The 13,162-nt window shown below is 45.6% G+C and overlaps 1 protein-coding gene and 1 long non-coding RNA gene across 2 annotated transcripts; both read right to left on the bottom strand.

The window, feature by feature from the left end:
- Positions 1–6,029: 6,029 nt before the first annotated feature.
- LOC113621946 (uncharacterized) lies at positions 6,030–8,648 on the bottom strand. The gene is made up of 2 exons (XR_003433359.1): positions 8,131–8,648; positions 6,030–6,342 (listed from the first exon to the last, which is right to left on the bottom strand). It is a non-coding gene; the product is annotated as an uncharacterized LOC113621946 (long non-coding RNA).
- A 2,415-nt stretch (positions 8,649–11,063) lies between these two features.
- Positions 11,064–13,144, bottom strand: ATP5IF1 (ATP synthase inhibitory factor subunit 1). Its single transcript, XM_027109474.1, has 3 exons — positions 12,997–13,144; positions 12,811–12,902; positions 11,064–11,340 (listed from the first exon to the last, which is right to left on the bottom strand). Exons 1-3 carry the CDS (start codon positions 13,081–13,083, stop codon positions 11,196–11,198), a joined length of 324 nt encoding a protein of 107 aa, XP_026965275.1. The 5' UTR covers positions 13,084–13,144; the 3' UTR covers positions 11,064–11,195.
- Positions 13,145–13,162: the final 18 nt, after the last annotated feature.

Here is a 13,162-nt window from a genome sequence, read left to right on the forward strand (position 1 = left end):
TCTGAATGCCTTACCCCTTCTCTCCAACTAACAATGGAATATGTTATTGACCACTTTTGCAAAGTGAGGAAGCTCCAGTTCAGAAAAGTAAAACTTTGTATCAAGGTCATACAATGTCTTCTTTTGACTGCATCAGACTGTGTCAGAACTCCTTTAAGGCAGGAACTGTGTCTCTCTACCCCCACTGGCGTGTAGTAAGTCCTCAGGAAATACTTTTGAATTAATGAATATGAGTTGCTCTCCTTTGTAGAATGACCCTTTATAACCTTCAAGGAAGCGACTAAATCATTCCCAAGGCTTCACTTACAAAGTTAGTGAATTTGTGAAAAGCAAGAGATACTGATATTCTCAGTTGGATGAGATTTTGTGACCCAAACTCCTTGGAAAGAAAGCTCAGAAGGGACACAGATACTACCATTTACTGAGCTCCAACAACAGTCCAGGATACATCTGTTATCTCATGTAACTCTCACCACAATGTCATGAAGTAGGCATTATGGCCCATTTGACAGATGAGGTTACTGAAGCTAAAGAGGTGTGTTGACAAAGTTCAGACGGCTTAGTAATATGTTGAGTAAGGATTCAAACCTAGTTAGGGATGACTCCAAAGCAGAAATTCCACTGCACCACTGATGAGAGAAAGACCTGAATATGTAAGAAGCAGGCTGGCACAAGGAACTGATGCATAAAGCAGAATTCCAATATATTAATTGGGAGTGAGAAACATAATTGTCAAGTGGCCTATAATTGATGGGGCAGTACATCCCTCTTTATAGGACAGCCTCCATGAAAAGCCAAATTATCATCTGAAGGTGGCTAGGGCAGTTGGAATCTGAGCAAAAGGAGCCAGTGAAAAGATGAATCCCTGAACTAATTCCACTCAGAGCAAAACTGCTGGTTAGGGCTCCGGCTTCTTCCCTCTCTCTTTCATTCACTAAACATTTATTGACTATCTAGTGTGTACCAGGCACTGTGCTGGGCTCTGGAAGTCCAGCGGTGAAGCTTTCAGCCCAGGAGGACATGGCCAGGTGACATTGCCTGGGTTTGTTCCTCCCCTCCTCCATGCCTTGTATTTTTGGCTCGGAAGGATCCACCTCCTGTTGCCATACTCTCCACTCTTGCATCAGCTGTGTTGAGGCCACTGATTGGCCAAAGCTCTTTTTATTCCTCAATCACATTCCAGTCCTGAAGATACATCTAGGTTGGATTTGAAATGTTTCTGAGGTTTCTTTAGCTTCAGACCCTCTCGCAGATTTTAACCCTAATGGGATTCTCATCTGTTCTGTATTTATTCTTCCTAAATTAATTTTCGAATCCCCAATTCTGGGATCACTTTACTATAGTAGAATATTCTTGTACCCTGACCAGATCTGGGGCTTTGATTTATCAGTCCAGATGTAATTTTCTGAGTTCTTATTGTTTTGCCACGTGCTCCCCTCCCATCACAGAATTTAATTTCTGCCTTGGGGGAATTTCAGGAAAGAAACCCAACTCCAGCTGGTTTATTTGATAAAACCAAAGCAGACTCAACCTCTGTGGCTCATTCATACATTCATTCATTTAATTACTCATTAAGCAGGCATTTTGCTAGGTGCTGAGGGAGGTCCTTCTGGCTGACAGGTCCTGAGCTGTCAAGCTATACAACCAAAATTGAAACTGTACCCAGGAGTTGTGCATTAGGGGGCACAACAGCCACAGACTCTTGAAAACAGAGCCAACTCTCTCCTAAGAGCACTGCCCAGGAGTCAGGCAAGTAGGGTGCTAGGTTTTAGCTATGTGACCCAAAGTGAATTTTTTTTCATCTCTTGGAATCTTTTTCCTCATCGGGAAAACAAAGGAATTGAAATTAGCTCCAGAGCCACTGTGGAAAGAACTGATGTTGGGCAATACATATAATTCAGGTTCATCGATTGTATCCTGAGGACAGAAATCTTCAAAAAGGTTTCAAAAATTCACCCCTCTTAATAAATAAAACAAAAAACCCGACGAGCTCCAGTTTGGTTTTGTCGGCTGTGAGCCCTCAGCGCACCCTGCAGGTAGGACTCTGCTATAGCTCAGAATGGGCTGGGGAAAAAGGTGGATTTTTCAGTTCACAGAATCGTCAGGTCCCGAAAAGAGGTCAGGTAACAGCTGGGTAAAGATTGTGTGGTTGCTGAGGGTTCCCCTGCTGCCACCAGGAACCAGACTCCCCAAAGACCCCCAGCCCGAATACACATCCCCTTGTTTTGGCTTACTCTCATCTTACAGGCAGGAATCCTGGGGTCCAGAGAGAAGGCATTTGCCCAAGTTTCCCCAGGCAGTTGGCCACAGAGCAGTATTTAGAACCTTGGGGTCCAGGCCCCCAGTCCAGGGCCACCTGCGCCACAACAGACTGCGCCAGGAGTCTCACATTTCCAGAAAGAAGTGTTCTTGCTCTGGTGTTTTGCTCACCCTCTTTCCCCCTCTCCTCCAGGCCTAGAGGCTCCAGATATCCCATTCTCAGACAATCACCCTGAGGCCTGTCACTGGAGCAATGCCCCAGGACCTTGTCATCAACCTGTTCCACCTCTTCCTACCCTCAAAAGCCTTTCGTTACCCGCCCCCCCCCCAAAAAAAGTTGTACTTGGAAGCAGGATATCAGAGTTGAGGGTCCAATTCTTATACTTTATAGCTGTGTGAACCTAGGCAAGTCACTTCACCTCTCTGAACTTGCTTCCTGTTATGTAAAATGGGGCAATAACATTTACCTTCACAGGGACTATTGTGAGGATGAGAGTTGATACATACAAATCCCTTAACAAGGCTTGATGCAGGTTAAGTATTCAGTAAACTGTAATTATCGTTTAAATTGTTACTGTTGTTCTTATTTTAAAGTACCTAGCTCAGTGACTGGTAGGTTGTTGGGTGTTCAAGAAAGGTGGTTATCACCATTAAATTAAAAAATTTGGATCAGGAAGCCTGGCATTTAGTGGGGACTGAATAAACGATGGTTAGTAGTGTTGCTTTTTTGACCCAAGTACGTTTGCAGCCTAAAAGTCTCTCCTTAGCAAAAGCAGCGGCACTTACTTCTTTTTGCTCAGCAACAGGCCCCTCTTATGAAAACCACGGCGGCCAATGAGCAGGAAGATGGGCGGGGTTATCTGGCAGCCAATAGCAGCCCGCAGCGGCACTCAGGCTAGGCCCAGGCTGGTTTCCAGGCTGGTTAGGGAAGCTAACCCCCCAGGCTGATTGCTGGGCGGGGGGTGTCTCCAAATTCTCCTGGCTCTGCTTATCAACCGGGCTCTGATTGGTAAGGACTGCGGCGGCCCGCCCCTCCCTCCGCCCGATACCGCCCCTGTGGGAGGGGCCGCGGACTACCCCATTCGCTTTCCATTTCTTTTTTTCCTCTTTCCTTTTCTTCTTTTAATGAACTTTTGGTTTTAGTTCATGTTTTTCCCTTCCAAATTATGTGACACACATTATTGCATAAGATTGGAAAATACAGAAAAGTATAAAGAAACAAGAGAAATAATCCGAGCGCTTCCCTGGTGGCGCAGTGGTTGAGAGTCCGCCTGCCGATGCAGCGGACACGGTTTCGTGCCCCGGTCGGGGAAGATCCCACATGCCGCGGAGCGGCTGGGCCCGTGGGCCATGGCCGCTGAGCCTGCGCATCCGGAGCCTGTGCTCCGCAACGGGAGAGGCTACAACAGTGAGAGGCCCGCGTACCACAAACAAATAACCCGAAATGATATTCCTCCACCTCTCCTTTTTTTTTTTGTGGAACATAACGCAGCAAAGAAGCAGAAGGAGACAGCTCTACGTGCTCTGTTGTAGGTGCTCTACGTGAAATGAAAAGGTGTGCTGGATTTTATTTTTTTATAAATATGCTTAAAATTTTTTTTTTCTATTTCTTTAATTATTTTTTGGGGCTGTGTTGGGTCTTCGTTGCTGCACGCGGGCTTTCTCTAGTTGCGGCGGGCGAGCGGGGGCTACTCTTCATTGCGGTGCGCGGGCTTCTCACTGCGATGGCTTCTCTTGTTGTAGGAGCACGGGCTCTAGGGGCGCAGGCTTCAGTAGTTGCAGCACGCAGGCTCAGTAGTTGTGGCTTGTGGGCTCTAGAGCGCAGGCTCAGTAGTTGTGGCGCACGGGCTTATTTGCTCTGCAGCATGTGAGATCTTCCCGGACCAGGGAACTAACCCGTGTCCCCTGCACTGGCAGGCGGATTCTTAACCAGTGTGCCAGCAGGGAAGCCCAGGTGTGCTGGATTTAATGTTAGGTTAAAACAAAGAAACAAAAAACCAAGTTGCACAGTGATACATTTAGAATGATGTCATAGATATGTTCGTGATTACACAGAGGCAACAAAAGTCTGGAAGGATGTGCAGTTTGCAACAAACTTTTAGGGTCCAGTTACCTCTGAGATAAAGGGATAATAGAGAAATTATAAGACTTCATACACTACACTTGTTTAATAATTGTTTAAAAGCCAAGATGTATTACGTTTGTAACTTAAAAAAAAAAGATCCTTTTGAAGAGCGGGGGGTGGTGGGGGAAATCCCTTCGAAATTCTAATCCTACTACCAAGAGAGAATCAATGTTAACATATTGGCTTTTATTTTTTGCGTATATTTATTTATTATATATAATATATTACTATTATATATTTATTCTTTAACCTATGCTTATATTTACGGTATATAAATTATGTATGGTTGTGTAGCCTGCTTTTTCCACTTACTACATTTCGTGATAATTTTCAAAATATTAAATATTCCTTAATTTTTAAAAAATTCATAATAACGTGATTTTACTGATAGGTCATGTTGTTTTTAGTAATTTTTTAAAATAAACTTATTTATTTACTTACTTATTTTTGGCTGTTGGGTCTTTGTTGCTGCGCGCGGGCTTTCTTTAGTTGCGGCGAGTGGGGGCTACTTTTCGTTGCGGTGCACCGGCTTCTCATTGTGGTGGCTTCTCTTGTTGCAGAGCACTGGCTCTAGGCACGCGGGCTTCAGTAGTTGTGGTACGCGGGCTCAGTAGTTGTGGCTCACGGGCTCTAGAGTACAGGCTCAGTAGTTGTGGCGCACAGGCTTTGTTGCTCTGTGGCATGTGGGATCTTCCTGGACCAGGTCTCGAACCCATGTCCCCTGCATTAGCAGGCGGATTCTCAACCACTGCACCACCAGGGAAGTCCTCTTTTTTTTTAATTGAGGTAAAATTGGTTTATAACATTATGTTTCATGCATACAACATTATAATTTGACTTCTGCATATACCATAGCATGCTCACCACCAAAAGTGTAGTTTCCATCTGTCACCATACAGTTGACCCCCTTTACCCATTTGTCCCTTCCCCCACCCTCCTTCCCCTCTGGTAACCACCAATCTGTTCTCTATGTGTTTGTTTTGTTTGTTCATTTATTTCTGTTTTTTAATATTCCACATAGAAGTGAAATAATATGGTATTTGTCTTTCTCCATCTGACTTATTTCACTTAGCATAATGCCCTCAATGTCCACCCATGTTGTTGCAAGTAACAAGATTTCTCCTTTTTTTTTTTCTCCTTTTTTTATGGTATTCCATTGTATATTTATACAACATCTTTATCCATTCATCCATTGACGGGCACTGAGGTTGTTTCCATATCTTGGCTATTGTAAACAATGCTGCAATGAACATAGAGGTGCATATATCTTTTCAAATAAGTGTCCTTAAACATTTCTTTCTTTCTTTCTTTTTTTTTTTTGACCACATTGTGGGGCTTGCGGGATCTGTTTCCTGACCAGGAGTTGAACCCGGGCCATGGCAGTGAAAGTGCGAAGCCCTAGCCACTGGACTGCCAAGGAATTCCCCTTAAACATAATTTTTAATGGTTGCAGAATGTTCATGTGTCATATAATTTGTTCATTAATACCTATTGCTGGACATTTTTCACTACTTTATATCAAAATGAGATAAAACTCTTACATACAAAATATTGCATTATATTCCTGATTAGTTCCCCAGGTTAAATTTCTAGAAGCAAATCCATGAGTCAAAGGCTATGAACAAATACATTTCTCTTGATGCTAATTGTAAAAACTTTTAGAAGTTTATTTCTGTGAATGTTATTGATGCCTTCCTTAGGCCGGGCTGCCGTAACAAAATATCATAGACTGGGTAGCTTAAAAAACCGAAATTAATTTTGTCACAGTTCTGGAGCCTGGAAGTCCAAGATAAGGTGCCAGCATGTTCATGTACTGCGGAGAGCTCTCTTCCTGGCTCGCAAATGGCTGTCTTCTCCCTGTGTCCACAGATGGCAGAGAGTGAGCAAGCAAGCTCTCTGGTGTCTCTTCTTATAAAGGCACTAATCCCGTCATGAGGGTCCCACTCCCAGGACCTCATCTAAAATCACAGAATGGGAGAAAATTTTTGCTAATTATATATCTAGTATCCAGAGTATATAAGGAATTCTGGGGGCTTCCCTGGTGGCGCAGTGGTTAAGAATCCGCCTGCCAATGCAGGGGACACGGATTTGAGCTTTGGTCCAGGAAGATCCCACATGCCACGGTTCAACTAAGCCTGTGTGCCACAACTACTGAGCCCACGCTCTAGAGCCCGTGAGCCACAACTACTGAAGCCCGTGTGCCACAACTACTGAAGGCTGCGTGCCTAGAGCCTGTACTCTGCAACAAGAGAAGCCACTGCAATGAGAAGCCCTCGCACCGCAACGAAGAGTAGCCCCCGCTCGCCGCAACTAGAGACAGCCCATGCACAGCAACGGAAGACCCAACACAGCCAATAAATAAATAAATAAGTAAAATCTATATAAAAAATAAATAAAATAAAGAATTCTGGAAACTGAACAAGAACACAATCCAATTCAAAATAGGCAAAGGACTTGAATGGGTGTTTATTCAAAGAAGATATACAAACAGCCTATTGGCCAATATCATTAGTCATCAGGAAAATGCAAATCAAAACCACAATGAGCTACCACTTTTTTTTTTTTTTTTTTGCTGTACGCGGGCCTCTCACTGTTGTGACCTCTCCCGTTGCACGCAGGCTCAGCGGCCATGGCTCACAGGCCCAGCTGCTCCACGGCATGTGGGATCTTCCCAGACCGGGGCACGAGCCTGTGTCCCCTGCATCGGCAGGCTGACTCTCAATCACTGCACCACCAGGGAAGCCCAATGAGCTACCACTTTACACACATTAGGATAGCTAGAGTCAAAAAGTCAGATATAACAAGTGGTAGTAGAGATGTGGACAAACTGGAACTCTGTACATTGCTGGTGGAGATGCAAAATACCACTGTGGATAAACAATTTGGCAGTTCCTCACTAAGTTAAACATAGAATTACCCTATGACCCAGCAATTTCACTCCTAGATATGTATCCAAAAGAATTGAAAACAGGTGTCCAAACAAATACTCGTACAGGAATGTTTTTAGCAGCACTATTCAGGACAGCCAAAAGGTGGAAACAAGCCAAATGTCTATCAATTGATGAATGGATAGTCAAAAGTGTGGTATATCCATACAATGGAATATTATTCTGCCATTTAAAAAATGGAGTGAAGGGGCTTCCCTGTGGCGCAGTGGTTGAGAGTCCGCCTGCCGATGCAGGGGACACGGGTTCGTGCTCCGGTCCGGGAAGATCCCACATGCCGCAGAGCTGCTGGGCCTGTGAGCCATGGCCGCTGAGCCTGCGCATCCGGAGCCTGTGCTCCGCAACGGGAGAGGCCACAACAGTGAGAGGCCCGCGTACCGCAAAAAAATAAAAAAAAATAAAAGAAATAAAAAATGGAGTGAAGTACTAAAACATGCTACATGGATGAACCTTGAAAACCTTATTCTAAGTGAAAGAAGCTAGACACAAAATGTCACACATTGTATGATTCTATTTGCATGTGACATTCAGAACAGGCAAGTCAAGTCTATGGAAACAGAAATCAGACTAGCGGTTGCCAGGGGCTGGGTGGAGGGGTAAATGGAGAGTGACAGCTTAATGGGTATGGAGTTTCCTTTTGGGGTGATGAAAGTGTCTCAAACTAAATAGAGGCAATGTTTGCACAACACTGTGAATATACTAAATGCCACTGAATTTTACACTTTAAATGGATAATGATTCATTTTATGTTATGTGAATTTTATCTCAAGTTAATAAAAAGACTGATGAGCAAGGAGGTACCTGTGGCATCTGCTAATTGAGAGGTTGTGTCGGGTGGCACCAACATGTGAAGTGTTGGCGTACATCTCCTTGTACTTCTTTGTTCCTTTGCCTGCTCTGAAGCTTTTTGTTCCTTTCCAGTGTTTCCAATTCCTGCAAGTAGGATACAAGTGGTTTAGGAGTTTTCTGCTCTAATAAAGGACTGCACCTAAAAAGAAGAGGGAAAGGAGCAAAGGAGGGAGAGAGGCTGGAAAGAAGGAAGGAGGAAGGAAGGACTAAGAAGTAGGAAACGGTGACTGATTCAGCTTACAAATGGCCAACTCAGCCCTGGGAAGATTCATAGAACTCACCACACTTCCTCCTTCTCCCCCATTGCTCCCTCCAGGCTCCAGATAGAAAGGCTGAAGTATTGTCAGTTCCCCAGGAACCAAGGGTCTCTCTCAATGCCAGGCTTCTTCGGATGCTGTCACTCAGTCTTTTTTTTTTTTTTTTAATTTATTTATTTTTGGCTACATTGGGTCTCCGTTGCTGCGCACGGGCTTTCTCTAGTTGCAGCGAACGGGGGCTACTCTTCCTTGCGGTACGCAGGCTTCTCACTGCAGTGGCTTCTCTTGTTGCAAAGCACAGGTTCTAGGCAAGCAGGCTTCAGTGGTTGTGGCATGCAGGCTCAGCAGTTGTGGCTCATGGGCTCCAGAGCTCAGGCTCAGTAGTTGTGGTGCACGGGCTTAGTTGCTGTGCGGCACGTGGGATCTTCCCGGACCAGGGATCGAACCCGTGTCCCCTGCATCGGCAGGCGGATTCTTAACCGCTGAGCCACCAGGGAAGTCCCCTAAATATAATTTTTAATGAATACGTTTCAGAAATCTGAAAATGGAATACATAGGGTATGCAGCAATGCATATTCAAGAATAGTGGAACAACCCAGGGTCGTCCCCAATTGTCCAGGCAAGTCCCACCACCCCCAACCTGTCCCACAGTGAGGAGGTAGTTAACAGGAAGCTGAACCGCTACACTGGAACTGCAACTCAAGACTGTGGGAGCAGGAGTTCTGAAGTAAAGTTCTTGCTCAGCACAAACCTGGTTGTGTGACCTTGAGAAAGTTATTCACTATTCCCTGCTTCTGTTACCTTGGTTATAAAATTAAGCTAATGGTATGAACCTATTTACCAGAAATATCATGAGATTTAATGAGCGTAGTTGTTGCTCACGGGCTCAGTAGTTGTGGTGCATGGGCTTAGTTGCTCCGCGGCATGTGGGCTCTTCCCGGACCAGGGATTGAACCCATGTCCCCTGCATGCAGGCAGATTCTTAACCACTGTGCCACCAGGAAGTTCCAGTTTAAAAAAAAAAAAATTATTTAGGTTTTTGCCGGGTCTTAGTTGCAGCATGCGGGATGTTCGCTGTGGCATGCGGACTCTTAGTTGCGGGATGCATATGGGATGTGTTCCCCGAACAAGGATTGAACCCAGGCTCCTGCACTGGGAGTGCAGAGTCTTACCCACTGGACCACCAGGAAGTCCCATAAAGCTCAGGTAGTCTTAAATTAGGCTGCTCCAAAAATTCATTTAACCTTTTTAAGAATTCAAACTCACGATTCCTCATTTTCACGTTAAAGTTCCAACTTTTTGCTTCAATCATCATTAGACTGATTTTTATTTAAAATATAGGACAAGAGCAGATGGTACACTGCTATTGAGGAATCAACTCAGGAACATCATTCCCAATAAGGAAATTATTGATTGTAAGTCATGAAAACACTGTCATCTTCAAACTTAAGAGGTTGTTTTGTTTTGTTTTTGGCCACGTCGCTTGCGGGATCTTAGTTCCCCCATCAGTGATCGAACCTGGGCCCATGGCAGTGAAAGCAGGGAGTACTAACCACTAGACTGCCAGGGAATCGCCAAACTTAGGAGATTTTGTATGCCTTTCTTTGGTCACAAAAATGCGAAATGGAAGATATTACTTGTTCCTCAACCAATTTTTAAACTTTTCAAATTTTGTAGTGTTCTAAAATTTTAAAAAAGGTATATGACTTAATATAATCATTTCTTGCACTTCATCTTTGAGGTCATTTTGTTGCTGGCCACTAGAATCTCAGCACTCATACCTCAAGAGTACCATAAATAAGCTTTTCCTCAGTAGCATCATGGACAAGTTTTGGAAACAGCCATTGTTTCTGGTCTGCAAGGGCAGGGTCAATGACTTATCCAAGCTGTTATCACTCAGTGGCCCTAAAGGCTTTTGTGTAATAGGGTCTTACAACAAAAGACTCGTCACAATTCTGGGGCAAATGATCTACTGAACTGGAGAATTGAAAATGTCTTGCCAATGGCCCATAGGTCACTTGAAGTTTTGTTTTGTTTTTTGTCTGGATGAATTACACAAGTAGTTTGTATAATAATTTAGCTAAACAAGGCCTTAAAGTCTAATTTGAATCAAGAGCATACTCGGCAAAGCAAAATATAGCCTAAGAAATAATTCTGATTCTGTGCTGTTAACAGATTTGATTAGGAGTCAAAACACCTGGATGCCAAGGCAACACATGATTTCTAATTCCAGCCTTCTCAACCTGCGCAAGGATAATTAGAACAAGGATAACTAGTTCATATGAAGAGCTGTTTACTCCATTTTATAAATGCAAAATGGTGTGATTATTGATGGTGCCTTGAATTACACCTTTTTAAGCAATCACTCCTGTTTTCCAGGCTGCTCTTGACCTTACGCTTTGGATTGAGGTTTATTCCTTAAGAAGCTTTCTCTGAACACCTCTTGACTAGTGTCCGACAGGGAAAGGGGCCTTTCCATTCTCCATGTCACATTGGTCCCCCCATGTTGCACAGCACTTATCACACTGTGCTTTGTCTCCAAGTTCCCTACTGCTGGTACCCTGTCTGATTCATTTTAGTGGTTCAGTAGTGTATCCCCCTACCCCTCTTCAGATGGAAGGCATTAGACACAGTTCACTGATGACAATTTATTATAATTTGTTGGAAGCACACAGATAGATATTAATTAAACCAGAACTATGTCTGGTTTAAGAGAAGTGGGCAATAACAGGCAGCCATGCTATAGGGAACTGTGTGCACTTAATCATCATCACGTTTTAGTTTCTTGATTGACTGCTTGTGCCGCTCAATTTCTTTCTGCAGGTGCTCAATCTCCTTCATGTGATGAGAGATCTCATTTTCATGGTGTTTCTTCAAGGCTGCCAGCTGTTCTTTAGCACGAGCTCTACAAGGACATAGTGGCTCTTGGTTTAATCCCAATCCTTCACCCCAAAGAGACCTCTAAGCATAATCTGAAATACCTAAGGCAAAGAACAGGAGTCCCAATCCCATGGGAGTCTGGCTGGTCATCCTCGTCTACCCTCTCAAGCCCCATATTAAGAATACTCCACCTTAAGGTGTATCATTTTTAGGAGATGACCAAAATGATTCCATCTTCCTGGTGCTAGTGCCTGAAATTCCACCGCTAATGATGGATTCCTTTCAGATTCAGTAGAAAACTCCAGAGAGGTATGACTTAAGTCCCTAACTGGGGGACTTATTAGAGGAACAACCCAGAGAACAGAATCCCTTTTGGGAGGAAAAAGAGCAAAAGGTGGGGGTGGGATATACGAAGGGGCATAGTTAAAGGACAAATATATGTGTCCTATCCCAGTTAATCTAGGGCTTTCTTTACCTGAGAACTGCAAGACCCACTGTAAAGGCCAAAATGAAGGCGGGGGGCGGGGGGAAGAAGCGGTCTCTCGCAGTACTTGGCAGTCCAAGTTTAGGTCTCAAGAAGGGATGATTCAAATGTTGGTTCGGCCACATACGGGCCTCTGTTTTCCATAACTGTACAATGCAGGAGGCCAATTAGATGATCTCTAAGGGCTGCACCTTGTCTCTCTGGTATGGCAGGTGCTATGGTGGTAATTCTTAAGAGTGAGCAAGAGAGGGTGGAAGAGAAAAGATAGGTCAAGGAGAAGCAGAAGCTAGATTAGTTCCACGCTGCTCCTCACTGTGGATAGAAGTCACTGCAAGATAACTCGAGGTTGGTAAACAGGATAGGTAGGCCCAGTCCACACCATACTCCTAAAAGCTGGGCTGGGTGGAGCAGGCCAAGTCTCCGAGGAGTGGGGGATGGGGTTCCAGCCATGAGCAGCTGCTACATGCTCTACGACCCACTCGCTCAGGCCAGTTGGAGAGGTGGGCGGGGGGGTGTCTAGAAATGGCTGAGAGGGTCTGAGGAGTCAGGGAATCCATCCACGCGGGGCTAGCAAAGCTGAGGCCTGGGGTGATGGGTGGGTGAGGGCCGAGGGAGTCAGGCTCAGGGGGTCTGCATGTATTGGAATCGTCGGATCTAGACACTCTGGGAGGAATTTGGGGGGCGTTTGGCATGATGCGGGGTAAACTCCACGGGTGGGGATGGTAAAAGATTCAGGAACAGATGAGCGGTGGTTGGCGAGTTCTGAAGATCCGCAGGTGGAAACGGCTTGGGCGTGGAGGCCTTGGGATTCGGCAGCGCACGGGAAGCGCCCTACAGGTGGCGAGAGTCGGGTCCTCAAGTGTTGGGTGTAATGGGTTCAGGGGCCGGGAGTTCTACTGGGGGATGGGGCGCCCCAGGACGCCAGGGAGGGATGGGTGGGGCGACTGACAGTTGAAGGACTGGAAGGCCGTGAGAGATATAGGGCTGGATTCGGGGTCCCGTGGGCCTCACCGGAAGTATCGCTCCTCTTCGGCCTGCTCTTTTTTTCCGAAGGCTCCACCGGCGTCCCGGACCGCGCCCGCACTGGAGCCGAGATTGTCTGCCTGCGGAAAGCGACGGGGGTATTGGTAAAGGTGAGGGCGGCAGAGAAGGGATCTGCGCTCAGGGCTGGGGCAACAGGCACCGCCGGCGGCGTACCGATTCCGAGCCGAAGCCCCGGCCCTGCATGGCCCAGACGCTCCACACGCCGAACCGCGTCCGCGCCGCCAATGCCGTGGCTGCCATTGCTGTCAGTGCAGCACCCCTCCAGTGACCGGAGGTGCAAGCTTCGCAGGAGCTAAGGGCGCTGCAGGCCAGGCCGCCA

The sequence above is a fragment of the Aethalodelphis obliquidens genome, unplaced genomic scaffold, assembly GCF_003676395.1.
Source record: "Aethalodelphis obliquidens isolate GAN/ISIS:26980383/991018 unplaced genomic scaffold, ASM367639v1 scaffold9, whole genome shotgun sequence".
NCBI lineage: Eukaryota > Metazoa > Chordata > Mammalia > Artiodactyla > Delphinidae > Aethalodelphis > Aethalodelphis obliquidens.